The 17,860-nt window shown below is 49.9% G+C and overlaps 5 protein-coding genes and 1 non-coding gene; 4 read left to right on the top strand and 2 right to left on the bottom strand.

Annotated features, from left to right (window-relative positions):
- Positions 1-1,105: 1,105 nt before the first annotated feature.
- On the top strand, positions 1,106-3,052 carry FFUJ_10603 (related to alcohol oxidase; the record flags this gene model as incomplete). XM_023569405.1 has 3 exons in its annotated part: positions 1,106-1,166; positions 1,226-1,569; positions 1,625-3,052. 3 exons carry the CDS (start codon positions 1,106-1,108, stop codon positions 3,050-3,052), a joined length of 1,833 nt encoding a protein of 610 aa, XP_023436625.1.
- A 467-nt stretch (positions 3,053-3,519) lies between these two features.
- Positions 3,520-3,635, bottom strand: FFUJ_scaffold12.rrna5. Its single transcript, XR_002792853.1, has one exon. It is a non-coding gene; the product is annotated as a ribosomal RNA (ribosomal RNA).
- Positions 3,636-4,673: 1,038 nt separating this feature from the next.
- FFUJ_10602 (LaeA-like methyltransferase family protein) lies at positions 4,674-6,110 on the top strand (the record flags this gene model as incomplete). XM_023569404.1 has 9 exons in its annotated part: positions 4,674-4,751; positions 4,800-4,837; positions 4,890-4,943; positions 4,995-5,001; positions 5,051-5,092; positions 5,153-5,307; positions 5,363-5,419; positions 5,474-5,828; positions 5,880-6,110. The coding sequence occupies 9 exons, from the start codon at positions 4,674-4,676 to the stop codon at positions 6,108-6,110; spliced, it is 1,017 nt and encodes a 338-aa protein (XP_023437211.1).
- Positions 6,111-7,445: 1,335 nt separating this feature from the next.
- FFUJ_10601 (uncharacterized protein) lies at positions 7,446-9,121 on the top strand (the record flags this gene model as incomplete). XM_023569403.1 has 3 exons in its annotated part: positions 7,446-8,292; positions 8,348-8,472; positions 8,534-9,121. 3 exons carry the CDS (start codon positions 7,446-7,448, stop codon positions 9,119-9,121), a joined length of 1,560 nt encoding a protein of 519 aa, XP_023436624.1.
- A 189-nt stretch (positions 9,122-9,310) lies between these two features.
- On the bottom strand, positions 9,311-11,584 carry FFUJ_10600 (related to sensor protein hoxX; the record flags this gene model as incomplete). The annotated part of the gene is made up of 1 exon (XM_023569402.1): positions 9,311-11,584. One exon carries the CDS (start codon positions 11,582-11,584, stop codon positions 9,311-9,313), a length of 2,274 nt encoding a protein of 757 aa, XP_023436623.1.
- A 5,118-nt stretch (positions 11,585-16,702) lies between these two features.
- On the top strand, positions 16,703-17,671 carry FFUJ_10599 (related to cellulose binding protein CEL1; the record flags this gene model as incomplete). Its single annotated transcript, XM_023569401.1, has 1 exon — positions 16,703-17,671. The coding sequence occupies one exon, from the start codon at positions 16,703-16,705 to the stop codon at positions 17,669-17,671; it is 969 nt and encodes a 322-aa protein (XP_023436622.1).
- Between the last annotated feature and the right edge of the window lie 189 nt (positions 17,672-17,860).

Genomic DNA, 17,860 nt, shown 5'->3' with positions numbered 1-17,860 from the left:
GTCGATGATGGAGACGGCACTTCGGTGACATTCTCTGCTTGCCAAGCATAGCGAACATACGCCACAAAACGTGGCTCGGAGATTATAGAAATTAGAAGGCCTAGAGTCATAGAAACGAAACATCACTAGCATAACGTACTTAATTAATAATGGATATCTCGACTCTGAAGCGCGCGATATGAAGGAGAAATGCAAACGGACCCAGCAGCTAAGGTTTTTTCGCCGACATGATCTGCGACCAGGTTGCCCTAGCTCGGCATAGGCTCGGTGAGCTTCGTGGAGCAGCTCCGGTGAGACACTCTGCACAACGGGGCTTGTTGCACACAAGAAATTGTTAGTGCAAGGAGCTAGAAATGGTTAGCTGTGCGATGCTACAGCTCAAGTGGCGAACAATGACTAGCTACAAGTCAATTGAGTCGTCACCAGTCTTGAATTCATTGTTTTCCAGAGCTGAACTGTTGATCCAAAGAGTAACCGAGCAACCGAGGTAGCGATCAAATCAGGACTAGCTACAGCTTGCTCCCTTTCCAATTCAAGCTCTGAGTTGCATCCAAGGAACAACGAAGCACTTTCCCGCGTCTGGACCGCTCAAGTGACCCATGGGCTTGAGCTAACAACCCCCAAGGTGCACAGCCAGTGGAGTCTCAAGAATCCTCATGAGCCACTCAATGCTCATTTCTCGACACGGCCCGGTGCCCGGAGCTCATTGCCTCTACCCACCAGCCTTATTCCAGTTAGGAGATATGGGGTACTCACCTTACCATTCTCAGATTGCCCCAGATGAATGCAACGTACCCGACCAGATCGGCGTCTGGACAACCCCGGTTGAAACGTCCTACCCCAAGTAAAGTCTGGTTGTAAGGGTCCAGAGATGGGTTGCTGAGATATTGGAAGGACCTGCAGGTGACTCGCGCGGGGTTGTCCTGCGGCTGGCTGTCCGCAAGGAATAATCATGGTGACACGAGCTGCAGGTATATATATATAACTTCCCCTCACGAGGGACATTCTCTTTCTGAATCACCAAGCACGACTCGCTCACTACCCTCTTCTAATCCCATTTCCGACCTTGTAACCCCGTTGCCTAAAGGATCCTCCAGTCTTAACCATGGGTTTATATACTAAACTCGCTAGCGACATTACCGAAGTCGACGTTATCATCGCTGGAGGTACGCTTGTTCTGTACCTAACTAGCTAACCCACCAACACTGCTAATTATGTGAACTAGGCGGAACAGCAGCATGTGTCGTTGCCGGGCGTCTGGCGGAGGCTGATCCAAATCTGTCTATCCTTCTGATTGAGGGCGGGCAAGACAACCGTGGGGTCGAGAGCATTGAGAACCCTGTCTTTTTCCTGGATCACTTGCTGCCAACATCCACTACCACCCTGTTCTACAAGGCTAACAAGTCAGACAAACTGGCTGGACGCGAGTCCATCGTTCCCTGCGGTGGGACGCTTGGTGGAGGCTCGTCGATCAATTTTATGATGTACACACGTGCTCAGCGAGCAGATTTCGATTCTTGGAAGTCACCAGGATGGTCTGCCGATGAGATCTTTCCGTTTTTGAAGAAGGTATGCTTTTTGAGTTACTCTGGGGTATTCTGACACTTTTGCTAATTCAGTCTAGCTTGAGACATACCATGGCCGAGGTAACCCGGAACACCACGGCTTTAACGGCCCGGTTCACATCTCTGACGGTACATACCGTTCCAAGAACCCAGAAAGCGACTTCATCAATGGTGTGTCTCAGGTCGGCTGGCCAGAGATTCACGACTTGCAAACTCTCGACGCCAACAATGGTGTTGAGCGATGGCTTCGATATGTTTCCAAGGATGGACGTCGGCAAGACACTGCTACGGCTTATCTTCACAACAAGATCGACAACAAGAAGTATCCAAACCTTCATGTTCTCGTGGAGTCAAAGGTTGTCCGTGTTCTTCTTGATGACGACAAGAAAGCTGTTGGTGTCGAGTACACTCCCAACCCAGCATTCCAAGCTCAAATTACCCCAACCCAACATCCGACGCTGAGTGTCAAGGCTCGGAAGCTGGTCGTTGTTTCATGCGGTGCTCTGGGTACACCACCCGTGCTTGAGAGATCAGGCATTGGCGCCCCTGAAGTCCTAAAGAAAGCTGGGGTCGACGTAAAGGTTGACTTACCTGGTGTTGGTCACGAGTATCAGGATCACAACCTCATTCTCTATCCTTACAGAACTAATCTCCAACCCCATGAAACAGCCGACAGAATTCTCAGGAACCCTGACAAGCGCCAAGAGTTTATCAAGTCAAAGGATTCCATGTTGGGATGGAATGCGATTGATATCTCTTCTAAGCTCCGACCTTCAGAAGCCGATGTTGCTTCACTTGGGCCTGAGTTCCAGAAGGCTTGGGACCGAGACTTCAAGAATCACCCCAATCGACCTTTGATGCTAATGGGCATGATCTCTTGCTTCCTTGGAGATCCTTCGACTGTGCCTGAAGAGCAATATGTTACCGTCGGCAACTACACTGCTTACCCATACTCTCGCGGCCACGTTCACATCACTGGCGCTGGGCTCGACGACCCCCTTGACTTCGATGTTGGATTCCTCAGCGACGAGCATGACATTGACTTGAAGAAGCAGATTTGGGCTTACAAGAAGTCCCGAGAGATCATGCGTCGAACAAAAATGTATCGTGGTGAGATCGCTGCTGGTCACCCAGCATGGCCCGCAGGATCCAAGGCTGCTTCAGTAGAGATCAACGAGGCTCTCAATAATGTCACAGATCTCGAGTACTCAGCGGAAGATGACAAGGCCATCGAGGACTGGGTTCGACAGAATGTTGCCACGACATGGCACTCCATCTCTACCTGCAGGATGGCACCTCGTGACAAGAATGGTGTTGTGGATGAGAGACTGAATGTACATGGTACAAAGGGTCTCAAGTTGGCTGATTTGAGTATTGCTCCTGAGAATGTCGGTGCGAACACGAACAACACTGCTATTGTTGTTGGTGAGAAGGCTGCAGATATCATCATCAAGGATCTGGGCCTTGGTCCCTCTGCTAAGTTGTGAGATGGAGGTAGTTTGTTGACTAGAAGGCAGTCTTCGAAACTGACTTGGGCTTGAGTAGTGTTTGTAGGGACTTTGAGAACATGAATTCGGCTTGATATTTGGCCGTAGCGTAGCAATCAGTAACAAAAACATACAAGGTCTTGAAGCCTGAAAGCTTACTCACACAAACAAGAGATTTTTGGTGAATTGCAAGATCGAAGCCCACGCAGTTTACCATCTCAACATTAATGAAATCTATCATAGACCAAAAAACGGCCTCTAACAATGTTCTTCTTTGGGGGCTTCTGGAGTTATGCACGTCCTTAGCTTTATCGTGCATCGTGTAACAGCGGGTTCGAGGAGCCATACAAGTGCCCACCACAGCACAGCCCAGTAACACTTCCACGCCAGACTTTCAGAAGCCTCCAAGAAGCGATACAGACTGTGTCCAGTGTAACAGCAAAAAGATAACATGGAAAACACCAAAAAACATACAACAGCGGGGATTCGCTGGTCGTCACCGACCCAACTACTAATCTGCCGGTTAGTGGCTTGACTATGGGAGAGCAGACGGGATCCCGTATTTTCCACTACCTATGGTCGTATGTGTCAGTGATTCTGTCGTCAAGACCTATATCCTCTGCGTTGTGGCTTAGCAGAGAATGGTTGGGTCACCAACCTGCGGGCTAACGCTACGGATTCAGCCACACTCCACAAGACATAAATCTCTGCTGGATACCTCTACAAGCTCTCCTGTGCTACTGCAAACTATGATGTTAGGTAATTGCATTTGATCTGGTTGTAGTTAATTTGTTCACCCTTATTGAGGTTCCGAACCTTTGTCAGCCTCAGCAGTACTAGGCCTACCTCCTCAGAGGGATGTGCAGACGGACACTATCCCGCTGATTCATTTTTCTTTGGAAAAACATTCCCATCAATATCTCGGTTCTATATCTGATATTTTTTCGTAACAGTCGGCGGATTGCTATTGGCCCCCAGCCAAAGTGAATTGTGGCCCTATGTACTGTTGCGAAAAGCTGCCAAGATGCTGTCTATAGAATGAACAGCGATCGTTGCATATCGTGTGCCAATCACATGTGAAATTCGCCAGGATCGCATCAAGTGTCGAGGGCTAATAGGCCTTCCTTTTATGGTGTTTAATACCGAGCAGGTTGCAGTGCATCCGTATTAAAAATGGGTTTCAGTGCGACCAACAACTTCATGAGACAGGGTTGCGACCATCTCCACATCACACATGCATGAAGATACATACGAGCTATGGAGAAGCGCTTTGGGGCTTTCCAGTACTAATAAAGCTCTTCATCGGTCATTCGAGACTATAGTCGTAGCCACAGCACTACATCGCTCCTATGCTGTCAGTCAAGGCAGTTTACCTTGTGTGAAGAGTGACAAGCGGCGGGCCGCTCCGGAACCAAGGGTGATCGACAAGGATGTAGCCCCAGGAGACGGAGGCGGAAACGGTGGCCATCCCAATTGGCCTCGTCTATCCTGAATATTAGCCGAGTGGGGATACAGCATATGATACCACTTGAGTTACACACAAGCATGAACAGATCATAAAGAGGGGGCGTCCCAGTGTTGAGTTGCAGGTGTCCTGCAGCGCATTTATATCGTCAGCAAAATGGCTTCCCCAACTGTTCAACCAACAGCCGAACGTGCTGAAAGGCCTCATGATGTACCTGGCGTACTAGAAGCAGAGGTACCATACTCAACACTATGGATAGAAAAACATGCTGATTAAGGGTAGGACGATGGCGGAGATACTGATTCTACGTTAGACCTCGGGTCGGTCATAACGACGGATAGCCCGTGATTTCTATGCTGACAATCAGTGCAGAGAGGGTTCTTCCAGTTACATGACATCTCTCAAATCAAGCATCTTTAGCTATAGGTAAGAGGCCATAATTCGAAGTCAACTGTATTTCTTACTAAGATTATGTAGATATGAGGTACGGCATGCATGATTCCTGAGTAGTTGGTAGCCTAACAGCTCAGCAGCATGGCCGTCGATATCATGCATTTCACGAAGGAGCATACTTGGTGGCAAGTCTTCTCGCCCATCCAAAGTTCAAGTGCAAGCCGACTAACCACACACCGTAGCCAAACGATGACGAAGAGCAGAGCCGCATGGACCTGGTTCACCATATCTACAGTCTTCTTCTTGCGGGGAAGCTTCATACAGCCCCAATCGACAAACCCCAACGGGTCCTTGATCTGGGCACAGGTACTGGAATCTGGGCTATCGATTTTGCAGAGTAGGTTATAGCCTCTTGGTGACTAGTTGAAGCCCCATTGCTAACTTCAGGAAAGCGAGCACCCTTCAGCCGAAGTAGTTGGGACAGACCTGAGCCCCATACAGCCTGACTGGTGAGTCATGAGCATCGTGTCTTTAACTTTGCCCAGACTCATATTTCTATGCAGGGTTCCCGCCAACTGCGCTTTTGAAGTCGACGACTTTGAAGACCCGTGGGTATACAAGAAGCCGTTCGACTACATCCACGCCCGAGAGCTTGAAGGGTGCATCGGCAACGAGCAGCAGTTCTTTGATCGTGCGTTCGAGAACCTCAACGGCGGTGGTTATCTCGAACTTCAAGCCCAGCGTGGGTTCTTCATGTCAGACGATGACTCGATCAAGAAGGCCGTGAATGCAGAGGTCTGGGCTGAAGCAGTACGCGACAGCAGCAACAAATTCGGAAAGCCTATCGACTGCGCCATGAACTGGAAAGATAAGGTGATAAAGGCGGGCTTCGTGGATGTCTACGAAGAGGTTCGAAAGGTGAGCATTATACCTGACGAGAAAACAAGTCGTTAGCTGATCATGAGGCAGATTCCAATTGGTGCCTGGCCTAAAGATCCTGTCCTGAAGGAAGTAGGCAAATGCCAGGTTGTTCAATCATGTGCAGCCATCGACTCTTACACACCAATGCTTCTGGAAAAGGTCCTTGGATGGGGCAAAGAGGAAACCCAAGTCCTAATGGCGAAGGCCAAAGGGGAGCTCCGAAATCCCTCTATCCATCTGTATCTTCCTGTCTACTTCATCTGGGGAAGAAAGCCATAGAATTCCGACCTCTGGTTGTTAGTGCTAGATGGGACATAATTTTGAGTGGTACCCGACAGATGATGTGAAAGGCAAATTAAAAGACGAAAAGTCCACAGAACCGTTTGATCCAGGTTGCCGAGATACGATCAGATAGGACCTACATAGTGACTGCGCTGTGAGCGCTTACCTGAATCTCGCTTGCTTCGCAAATTGTGACGGAAAGGCTGGTTGCACTCATAAGTTCTCTGTTTGCCGCCATCGCCCTTGCTCAGTCCGGTTCATCGTATAGATGCCAGTAATCTTCCCATGGCCATGCAGCGATCGCCAAGCTGCGATGTTGCGCTCCTGCGATGGAAGAGCCTGCAAATCCCAATGGGCCTCCCGGTCCCGCTCTCTGACGAATTCATTGCCCTTAATCTTGCCGATTTCAATCTTCTAGAGTCAGATATTCAGCGATGGTGCAACGTGTATGCCAGTCTAGACGCAGTTGCTGGACTGAACTAATATGTTGGCAATGGTGGGCAGCGTTTGGCTGGATGCTAACAGAGCCCCTATGGCCCACTAAACTTACAGCACTGTTAGCCACTCCACCACCAAGGTTTCTGAGATCGCCGTTGACAGTGGCTGAAGGTGGCGCTTAACGGTAAACGATTATCGTTTGTCACCGAGGCCTGAATCCTGGAACTTAGGAAGGATTGGAGATGGGTTCCTAGGGGTTCCATTCGTGCAGTTATGCGAAGCTCACGACATGAGTGGAATGGGACAGCCTCCAAATTGTGTTGGTTGAGATCTACGATAAGGTAGGGCTGGTGTTTGGGCCGCCACCAAATGAAACAGCCCATATGGAAACTGACATCGACGTTTGAGGGAGCACAATACATAAAAAGGCATTTGCACCAATCGGTGTCACTCTAGTGAGTACCTTTTTAAGTGCCTGGGCGAGGTACTCTCACACAAACAGCTTATTGATTGCGGGGTGTTTGTCCTGGTTAAGGTATATGGATCCATTATAACTTCATAATGGAAGGTAACCTTCGCGGGGGATTATCCGCTAAAACCCCTGCAACACGGCACGCAGGGCGTTTGTGCCCACTGAAGCGCTGGGGTTTATTTAGCGATCGCACATCAACCAACAGCACAGCCAAACTCTACCAACAGTTTCTTTGCTTATGGGCGTGCAAACGCAGCCTCGTTTGCCTGAAACTCTACAAGGGTTTGTTTATCTTCTTTTCTCTTCTCCCTCTGTAATTGAGTCTTGTTACACACAGCAGAGATGAATCGGAGCTCGGCTTCAGTTTTCCCCGATAGATACCTCCCAGCAACGCAATCGACCAAAAGTTGTTTGCTCTTGCCATGAGCCAACAGGCCCAGAGCCTGATTCATTATTTTTCTTCCTACATCGCGCCCCTCGCTTCTGTCTTCTTCCTGTCAAAGGGGCGCACCTATGTCTTCGAGACATTTCCCTACGATTGCCGCCGACTCCTCTCGACCTCAAACACGAATTCCGCACCATATGCCATGAATGCGAACCACGACGAGGCACCAGCCTCTTACGATGACATTGGGGTCGGTGATGCAAACCCGGAGGTGCAAAAATGCGTCAATCGCATCTACAAGGCATCTGGGAAGTATCCCTGGGACTGGCTGCCACGCGATTACGTTCCCAAGGTCGCCGCTTGGGGCACCAACGCCGCGCTCAACCTTGCCCTTGCTGTTGAAGCTGTTCACGCCCATGGATCAACGGTTACCATGGACGAATTGCGTGAGTTCCTGGTACAAAGGGCCAGAGAACGCCAGAAATTAAGCAAGAATGGCAAGCCAGTCAAGCCCACCATGAACTCGGATTGCGCGAAGGCTAGAAAGTGGATTGAAGACAATATGGTCAACTCTCAAAGCACATCGAAACAGAACAAGCGCAAACAGTCGGGCCACTATGGTGCCTTTAGGAAAGCGAGACCAAAGACATGGCGAGGGCTCACTATAGCTCAAAACAAGCAACCCCAGGATAAGCTTGACGACGATGATGACGATGACGAGGGCGATGACGATCAATTCCAAAGGATTGACTTCAGTAGAGAGATGAGTGTTCTCAGTGATATCAGCAACGTGAGCAGTGCAATCGGTCCATCCGATCGGCATCAGCACTCCCCTCCTGCACCGCCCGATCGGACTTGGGCTCATAAGCCGGACATGCCTCCTCGTATGTTTCTGTATAGCTCGTTCTTGAGCCGGATCCATGACTGACACCCACTTAGCGCCCTCTCCAGTCCCCAGCAAACGCTCGCGTCACATCGAACAATTCGTATCAAACAATATCGATGACTCCAAGGTAGCATCCAGCCTAGTCGATGCCGAGGAAGAAGCATGTCTCAGTCAAGCTGTTAGTATCACGCCCCAGATATTCACATAAGCGCCGACGCTAATTTTATCTCACTCCATAGGAAACAATGATGCTCTATGCTATCAATCGCAGCCTACGAACATCATGCGAAAGGATTGAAGCTGCTGAAAACCTGAGCAACGGATACAACCAGGAGATAGACAATACCCGAAATAATTTAGCTGCAACCGACATGGAAGTCAGACACGTCCTCCAAACAGCCACGCGAGACCGAGATGAAAAACAAAAGAAAGTGAGGCAATTGAAGGAGGAAAAACACAAGTTGGCCGCGATGATCGAGGACCAGGGTGGGAAGTGTTCAGAAACTCTGCAGGACATGTACGACGGCTTTATCCTGGAATATGAGAAGGCGCAGAAGGAGCTTGAGAATGTCCAAAACACTTTGGAAGCGATGGAAGAGGAAAGTCAGAAGAACAAGCAACATCAAGATGGACAAGATAAGATCACATCTCTAGAGAAGGGCATTGCCGAACAAAAGGAGATCATTAAGCGGGAGACGAGGAGGAAGTTAGTATTCGAGACGGCCCGGTGTCGTGTGGACTACTTGGACCAACTTAGGTCAGCTCCCGACGAAAAGCTATACGCAGAGCACGAAGCAGCCATGAAAAGTCAAGAGTACTTGTCGTAGCACAACTTTGGCTGCTGCAGCCAGCGTCTGGCGAAGTCTGGAGTGTGTTCAAGCATTATTATTGGGTTCATGTTCGGTTTTTGAGAGCGATTGCACTGTCAAAGGCTTTATGTGGCGAATGGTTGGTAATGATAAAAAGGACTTTGTGGCTCAGTTTGGGATGGAGAACAACTTGAATTAAAACTAGAATCAAGTGCAAACGTGGGTATCTACTTCATAATAACAAGGAAACATCAAACCCTTGCCTTCCTGTGGCCTTCTTGTCTCACCACCTTTGCTAGATGGATGGTCGTGAGACCTGAGTTCTTCGTGGAGGGACAACAACCTTGCGTCCATCTTGGATAGTCTCTCCTTGGAAATTCTCTCGATGACCAGCTTCTCAAACACTGCGACATCATCGAAATAGTCAGACTCTTCCTCATCAAGGTCCCCATCTCGTCGTCTATGAGTCGCGAAGCGTAGCGGCGTTTGTGTTGGCTTGACTTTCCGAACAAAGCCTCGCCGTCGTGTGTTGTACCTCTCGGACCTGGCGCTCCAGAAGTCTTTGGCCATCTCGCCAAGTTCGAGGGTTTTCGCTGCTGTAAGCCCAGTGTGACTCACATCGACTTTGGACTTCCACTTGCCGGGTTTGTAAGTCGTGAAGCTCAGCTCTTTGATGTGATGGCGTATTCTCATGTCAAGGAAATGCCCGGAAGCTGGGAGGACCTTATCAACTAGACCCATGTCTCTTGCTTGAGAAGCGGACATGGGTAGCATAGCACGCAAAATATACTTTGCGCGCTCTGGTCCACAGCGACCGACGTAGGATAGAGAGTGATACTCAGAGCCGTAGAGTCCGAGGGTTCGATAGGCGGGATTGAGGACGACTTCGGAGCCTGCGATGACCACGTCACAAGCAGCTGCCAAAGCCACGCCGCCAGCAGCGCAGTTCCCTCTCAGCGCCGCAATAGTAGTGACGTTCTTCCGAGGAAATACGTCCAGTAGCATGTGCACCACATCATCGATGCGATTGATGTTCTTCCAAGACTCTGCTGCAGGGTCATCACTGGCTTCGATGACGTTGAGGGCGATACCGTTGCTGAAATATGAGTCGCCGCCCATAAGCACGACGGCATCAAGAGCCTCATGCAAAGCGACGAATTCAAGAGCTTCGATGAGTCGCGAGCATTGAGATGTGCTCATGGCACCGTTGTAGAACTCGAAGTAGACGAAGGCGACTTGGCGCTTGCCCGCACTCGCAGCAAATTCTACCCAGATCTCTTGATGGGTTGAGTATGTTGCTTTGGACCATTCGAAGAGAGGGCGTAGTGATAGTGAACTGTTCAGGGTGCTTTGGTTGATGAGGCCGAGATCGAGAAGGCCTGAGACAGCGGGGACTTTGGGCCAGAGCATCGGATCAGCCTTGCGCTTCACTCGGCGGATATGAGTGATCCAGATTCCGTGTCCATCACAGGTGGCGACGCAGACAGCCTCGTCTCTGCAACCAATGATTTGTCCAGGTCCGCGTTTGCATTTGGCATCCCTCCCAGCCTCAATCGTACCTCCGTAGACGTAGAGACCGACTCCTCCAAACAGCTTTGTGAGGCAGCCAGGCTGCGAGTCAGCAGACCTTATCTTTCGCGATATCGTCCGGGCGGGTTCGTATTGGATGTCGAAGTTGCGGTCCGCTGCCTTGAGAAGTGGTCGGCGATGTGTCGGTCCGCCGAGGAAGGGCTTGCGCAGTGTCACGGATAGGCTTTTATAATTGCGGTTGGGGACAAGGTCGACTGAGATGCCGTGAATATCCTGTTTGTCCAGCAGTGACAGTCGCGAGAGAGCTGCTGCAATGCCTGAATCGGAGAAGCCGTTAGCTGCAGAGACGATGCGGTGCAGAGCAGTAGCGGTGGCAATAATCGCTGCTTGGGTGACCTCTTTGCGGTAGAGTGTTGACTTGGAGACTCCGGGCGCGTCGATGTCGATCTTGAACTGCTCAAATGCCCAGACTGGGCCAGCGTCCATCTCCTCAACAGCTTGTAAGACTGTGACACCCCAATGCGACCGGCTGTTCTGGCTCCAGGACTGGGACTTGAGTAGTTGATCAGAGTCTATGACGTTGCCATCGTCGCCCATGAGCACCCAGTCGAGGGCGCTTGGTCCTGCGTCACCTGGCGGTCCAGGGTGGATGATGAGGGTGAGATACTTTGAGAAGATCTCGCTTGGGACTCGAGTAGTCATGAAGGGGCAGACGATGACGTTTGGTTGGAACAGAGTCGCTGCCTCGATCATGGCTTTGTCGGAGAGCGCAAACTCAATCGTGACATCGTGTTTCTGACTGAGGATAAGATACAGCTGCTGAGAGAGCGAGTTGTGCGCGGTGCAGAGAAAGAGGATCTTCATGGGAGGTGTAGTAGGCAGGCGACGCTCACCCGAATCGCTCGACCGGCTGGTCTCGCTGGTACCTCGTGATAGCTTCAGTGAACCCATTGTGAGATGTTACGACGAGATACTTGGCGTAGCAGCAGGAGCAGCAGCCGGGGATGTCAGATGGCAGCATCATGGGGTTTAAGTAACAATCTCCACGGGCCAGTGAATAACTCAAGGTTGCGACATAATGACTGACAGTGTAACAGCATCTTCGCACTAGCCAGCCCAACCGTGAACAAACGCGCATGTGTCACTGAATCATACCCATTAACAACCAGTGATTCATTGGCTCAATGGAAGATGGCTACAATTTCGGTGGCTGATGATCTATCGGAACTCTCGCGACTTAACCAGGATGGGCAAACAACTTGCAGCACGGACGCAGCCATCACAATTGAAGATCGAACTATGGCGACAGATTTTGTGTTTCATTGGATCGTAATCTCACTTTGGGCTTCATTATTTCAGGTGATGGGTGCCCCTTGCAGTTGCTTTGGCTTTCCAAGGGAGATTACCTGGCGCTTGGTGTTGGGGCTTTACCGCGAGTGTGAATTGATCGACACGGCTTAGTGGTTAGCGGAGCTGAGCTTCGCTTCCTGTTGATCACAGGTCCCCAGTTTCTGGGTCGAAATGTATCGCAGCAAATCACTGAATGGAGACTTAAATCACGCAGGCTGATCGAAAGCATGCTAATATCCAAGGGAGCATCATCAGTGCACGAGGTGCCCTGCAGTAAATGGAGAGGCCCAGAAGTGAGGGACAGAGCGCGCCCTATCTTATCAGGCTTTCGCTCAGACGCGCCAAACACCAAATTATGATGTCAGAAAGATTCCATATCACAAAGCCTTGCACCCTCTTTTAAGTGCCACAAGAAGCCATGCGACCCAAGCACAGCAATATGACTCAATTCAGAGCCCAAGGGATAAACTAGTCCAACCGTTGGGTTCTGAGGCCTTTCGTGCTGGATACAGTGAGTGATACGCGTCGCCGAAAGAATACGGAAATTGGTAATTCCGGTTATTTGTTTGTGGTGGAGAGAGCGGAGCGATCGCGCGCCAAAAGTCAAAACAGCCCTTCACGATGCAGGGTAAGTTGATCGACATTCTCGACTTTTTCAAGCATGGAGCTAAAAGTCCTCCCCACGCTCCCATTGCATGATAAGTGGCGATCTCATGACTGTTATGACAAAAAGGGAGAATTGGGCGAATTGGCTTCGCTGGATTTGGAGCGTTTGCAGGTTTAGTATTGTTTTCATGCAATTTCATGGCTGCGGAACAATTGCCGACTCAAGGGATGATGCTTGATTGACCTTGATCACAGCAAGTAGTGTCGCCGTAGGGAAAGCAAATTGTCGCCCTGAAGTGACAGAATCGCAAGTGCAATATGGCCAGCAAGTTGCACCCCGAATCAACTATCACACCATTCCTGCTACATTTTTTAGTTCTTGCTGGTGTTTCTTGATTCAAGTCTTCGTTCAGTACAGTACAGGGTTGTCAATTGTTATCGATAACGCCAAAATTGACTTGCGGGGTCAATCACGGGACCACCTAAAAATAGCCGCTCGAACACTGATGGCTTTCATGACTTGGGCCTCGGCCTCGGCCTCTAAACACATGGTATAAGTTGGCTCAAATTCGGCATGAAAACTTAGCCATCCTCTGGGGATATAATTGCAGGTGCTTCCAGTTTCTCTGAAGTGTCTAGCTTGATATGACAGCCATCCGTATATCTACACGCTGCTCAAAACACAAAATACTCACTAAGTATGAGCGCTAATAGCACGGAACCTGACACTTGGCTAATCAGTAGTGGCTACTTGGACTCTGAATGAGTATCTGGAAATATCATAACGCCGTTTATGTTATCTAAAGTACCCTTGTCAACATTTTGTGTCTCGATAGCAATGAAATCTTGCCATAGAAGACTCAGATACCCCAATATCTTCCATATAAATAAGAAGCCAATTATAGCGTCACATCGAAGAGTATAAAGCTCCGATGGAAGGCGATGGAACCACAGCAGGTGACATGACTAGATCTGAGCAGGGAGTTGTGCCGTTCCTAGACGGCATGCATAATAGATCTCGCGCTATCAATGCGTAAAGTAGTCCAGTGGGAGCAACATCAGTCTAGAAGGATATCAGAACATCATATCTGCAGTTGAAAAAAAGAGCTGTGGCGGGATTCAAAATATTGGACAAGTTTCCATACCTACTGTTTCCAATATTCGTTTCTATATGGTGATTAAAAGCTCCTCGTCATGGGACTCAACCACAAATACAATTAAGACATCGCAACACGGTGCATGACAGATTACTATAGCATGAATGCTCCTGACCATTCCATCTCATCATTCCTTGCGGTTGGTAGGAGGATTTTCGGAGAAAGGGGGATGATCCCCCGCTCGTCATCGTGTTGCATTGGCAATAGCGGCACAGATATTCGATACCCGCCATTGTAACCGTAAGATCCTCCATTACATGATCTTCCACCAACGAGATATAGGGCATGCTGGTTGCAACTTCATGACAGACCTTGAGACAGCATCAATTTGCCCCCTTTGGTTTGCCTCCTTCCCAAATTCTCACTTCCCCAGTAAATGTTGAGAGTCCGTCGGACTTTATGACGGCACTTGCGACTCCAGCTGATGGCAAAAAGTTCATCCCTCAGCTCAACAAGTCCTGGGTATGTATAACACGAACCCCACGAAACGAAGCTAAGACCATCATGGGATCTTTCTACAGCGCGGAAAGGGCGTCAGGTAATAATAGAACACATATATACAGCAGCGGGGATCTAGGGATTATTCTGGGCTAGCGACTGGCGGAAAGTTTATATGGATTCCCGAAGTGTCGGAATCCCTAGATCCTCCAGACACGGGGACCCATAACGGGACGGCTTCCCCTAGCAGGCTTGCCCTGACCAGTCTTCACCGTCAATCGTGAGATTCCAGGTTCGCAAGTCAGACAAGGAGTAAGATCATCGGCTTTCACGGGCATCGGTCGTCGGGGATAGAACACTGGTATTTTGTAGCTAATGTTTTGCCCCATTGAAAAGCGATACAGGCAGACAGGATCAAGCCTGGCGATTCTCAGCTCCCCGCCGCGGGTGTCGGCGGTCGCAAACACCGACCTGTAAAGGTTTAGCGCCCCAACGCTCGAGTTTGAGATTTGCTCAGCTCATCTTTATGTAATCGGACAATGCTTGAATGCCAAGGAACTTTGACATTGATAGAACATGGTATCGAGATGACATTAGAGCTTTCCCAAGTGTCAGTTTAATGAACTGATCTCGCATGGTAATTAACTTTATAGGAACTAAGGTATTTCCCACTAACGCATGCAGAAGTGCTGTTCAGTCAGCCTCCAGCGATAAGCTTATTTGTGGCCCCTGCCAAGATCGCAAGCCCCTAAAGTTGACAGCGAACTCTAAGCAAGGCAACCTCAATTTCTGCAATCAAGGATACGCAAGTTCTTCCAACAACTCGCATACGTAACATTTGCTATGCGCTTAATGCATCCAACGTCATTCGATGGAAGTTTGCGGCTGTTTTACAGGCTGTTTGTTCACACCATCCGCCATTGAAAGTTGCGTATTGTTGAAACCGTAGCTGTCTCGAGTACAGCAGGGTCGCAGTGGAAGCCCATGCGAAAATTGTGATGATTCAACATTATGAATCAATACAGTTCGATTCCCGTGGGAGGAATCGCGGCCACGGAGTAATATCTTCTAAATGGCCTAGTAAAGGACCAAGTTTCGCAATGCAAAAGTCGTGCTAGTCTCCGTTGCGCTTGGATCTGATCGAGCTCCCAGTAAACCGGGACCTGACTAGGCTACTGTCCGTATGCCACCGCAAGAGTTACTCTTTGGGTATCGCCCCATACTAAAGTTTGACATCAAACGTCCTGTAGGCACTAACTGTGGTACATCCCGTGGTGAGGAGCCGCTCAAGCCATAAACTTCAAGGCCAGTTTCACTTTCCACGAAAAACATGTTCGCCGAACAAAACAAAACACTGTCAGGCACCTTGGCGCTCACATTTGTTCTGAAGATCAGTTCATGTGGTTCGATAAAATGCCGTGCGTCGTTGTAGCACCGCTTTAGGATCTTCTCGACAAAAGTTGTTGAAACATGCTGAAAACTGTTTGAACCTCGCCTCGTACTACCATAAATCATGAATTTTGCAAATTCGATGACCTCGTCTAGGTTCGTTTAAGGTTAACAATAATAGACTGTTCAGCGGTCAACTTAATTTGGTGAAGCTATGATCACCAGCCAGGGGCCGTCCCCCCCCCACTATCAGTACCTCAAAAAGACATCGTTTCCAGACCCCTACCGCCAAGAAGCCTTGAGCCCCCCTGATTGAAATGAGCGTTTCATGGCCTCGCCTTACCTCAATCAGCGCCGTGAGAATGGCCGCGAGAATAGACTCAGGCTGGATCCGCCACGGCGTTGTTGGAGCTGGAGAACTATGATTGAAGCAGGAAAAGGAACGGATAGTTCAACCAATTGAGTTTTAGTTGATCAGCCATGGCTCAGAGTCAATCTACCCGTCTTTGAAGCATATTTTTTAGGTTGTTTTGTCGTGGTTTATGAACGAGCCTAAACGAGCTGTCAACAACCTTAGTTAAATTAAACAGCGTTGTTGATTGGTGCAATAACATTTCATCCACTGAAACATCCCCTAGAATACGGCTGCCACCCGCCGCACTCTGTAACAACAGGTCTGATCGAGATGGCGAAGCGAAGACCACCAACATGACCGGGTTCTTTTGCCTATGGAGAAGAAATGTTTTTCCCATCTTGGCGTTTTGAATTGAATGAGCTGGGGCTTTAGGCGCTCCAAGGACCAAGGATATTCTTCCACCGGACGAAAAACTGGCTCTCTCTGGCGTAAGGCCGAGTGCCGCGCCGCGTAGAATGGATATCCCCTGTGTGGCGCCAAAGATTGATGGTAGGGAGACTCGAGATCCAGAATCTATAAAGATATCGCATGTCCTCCGTCCTTCTCGACCTTTTCCCTTCTCATCACCATCAACAGATCTTCATCTTCTTTCATTCACTTCAGTCTTTCTTTCGAAGAGCTAGTCTCTCGTTCCTTTCGTTCCAATTCAACCGAGCCAGTCTCCAGCACTACCAATCAATTTACTATCCCTCAAACCAACCAACTCTTTTCAAAATGAAGTTCTCCGCTCTCGCCCTCGCTGCCCTCTCGCAGGTCGCCTCTGCCCACTACTTCTTCGACGTCAGCGCTCTCAACGGTGCCGAGTCCAAGTCCTTCCAGTACATCCGTGACTTCACCCGTCCTACCAAGTACAACCCCATCAAGTTCTCCTCCAACCCTTCCGCCGACATCCGCGACAACTCTTTCGCTGATGGTGAGGACATCATCTGCAACCAGGGTGCCACCGGAACCGGTGGTAACACTGAGGTCCTCGAGGTCAAGGGCGGCGATGTCATGACCTTCAAGCTCGCTGTCGGTGCCAAGATGGGTCACCCCGGACCTACTCTGGCCTACATGTCCGCCGCTGGTGGCGACGTCAAGTCCTACAAGGGTGACGGTGACTGGTTCAAGATCATGGAGGAGGGTGTCTGCAACGCCGGTGGTGACTTCACCAAGGACGCCTGGTGCAACTACGACGCCACCTCTTTCGACGTCAAGATCCCCCAGGGTACCCCCAACGGCGAGTACCTCCTCCGAGTTGAGCACATCGGTGTCCACCGATCTCACGTCAACCAGCCCGAGCACTACGTCTCCTGCGCTCAGGTCAAGGTTACCGGTGGCTCCGACGGCACTGTCGACGCCGAGATGGTCAAGTTCCCCGGTGCCTACAAGGATACCGATGAGTACGCCAACTTCTCCATCTACAACGGTGCTAAGGCCTTCCCCATGCCCGGCCCCAAGGTCTGGGACGGTGCCGCTTCCGCTGGTGGCTCTACCGGTGGCTCTACTGGTGGCAACACCGAGGCTCCCGCTTCTACCCCCGCTCCCGAGGCCGGTAACGGTCAGCAGACCGGTGGTGAGCAGGCCGCTCCCTCTGTCGCTCCCGAGGCTGGCAACAACAACGGTCAGAACGGTGGCTTCCAGGGCGGCAACCAGCAGTTCCAGGGACAGGCTGGTTCCAACGGCTCTCCCTGCTCCGCTTAAGCGAGCAACCTTTTTTCTTGGGAGACGCTGTAGTGTTTTGTTTTAGTGAAGGGGGGAAGTTGAAGCAAAGGTGGAAGAGTTGAAGTGGTGGTTGGTCAACCTTGTATAAAAGAGTCCTGTTGATCGTTTCAAAACACTTAGATGAAGAGGGGATAGTCTGGTACTGTGCTCATAGTTTTTAGCTTTGTC

The sequence above is a fragment of the Fusarium fujikuroi genome, chromosome FFUJ_chr10, assembly GCF_900079805.1.
Source record: "Fusarium fujikuroi IMI 58289 draft genome, chromosome FFUJ_chr10".
NCBI lineage: Eukaryota > Fungi > Ascomycota > Sordariomycetes > Hypocreales > Nectriaceae > Fusarium > Fusarium fujikuroi.
The sequence above is the reverse complement of the archived record's forward strand: the minus strand, read 5'-3'. Positions and strand labels throughout refer to the sequence as shown.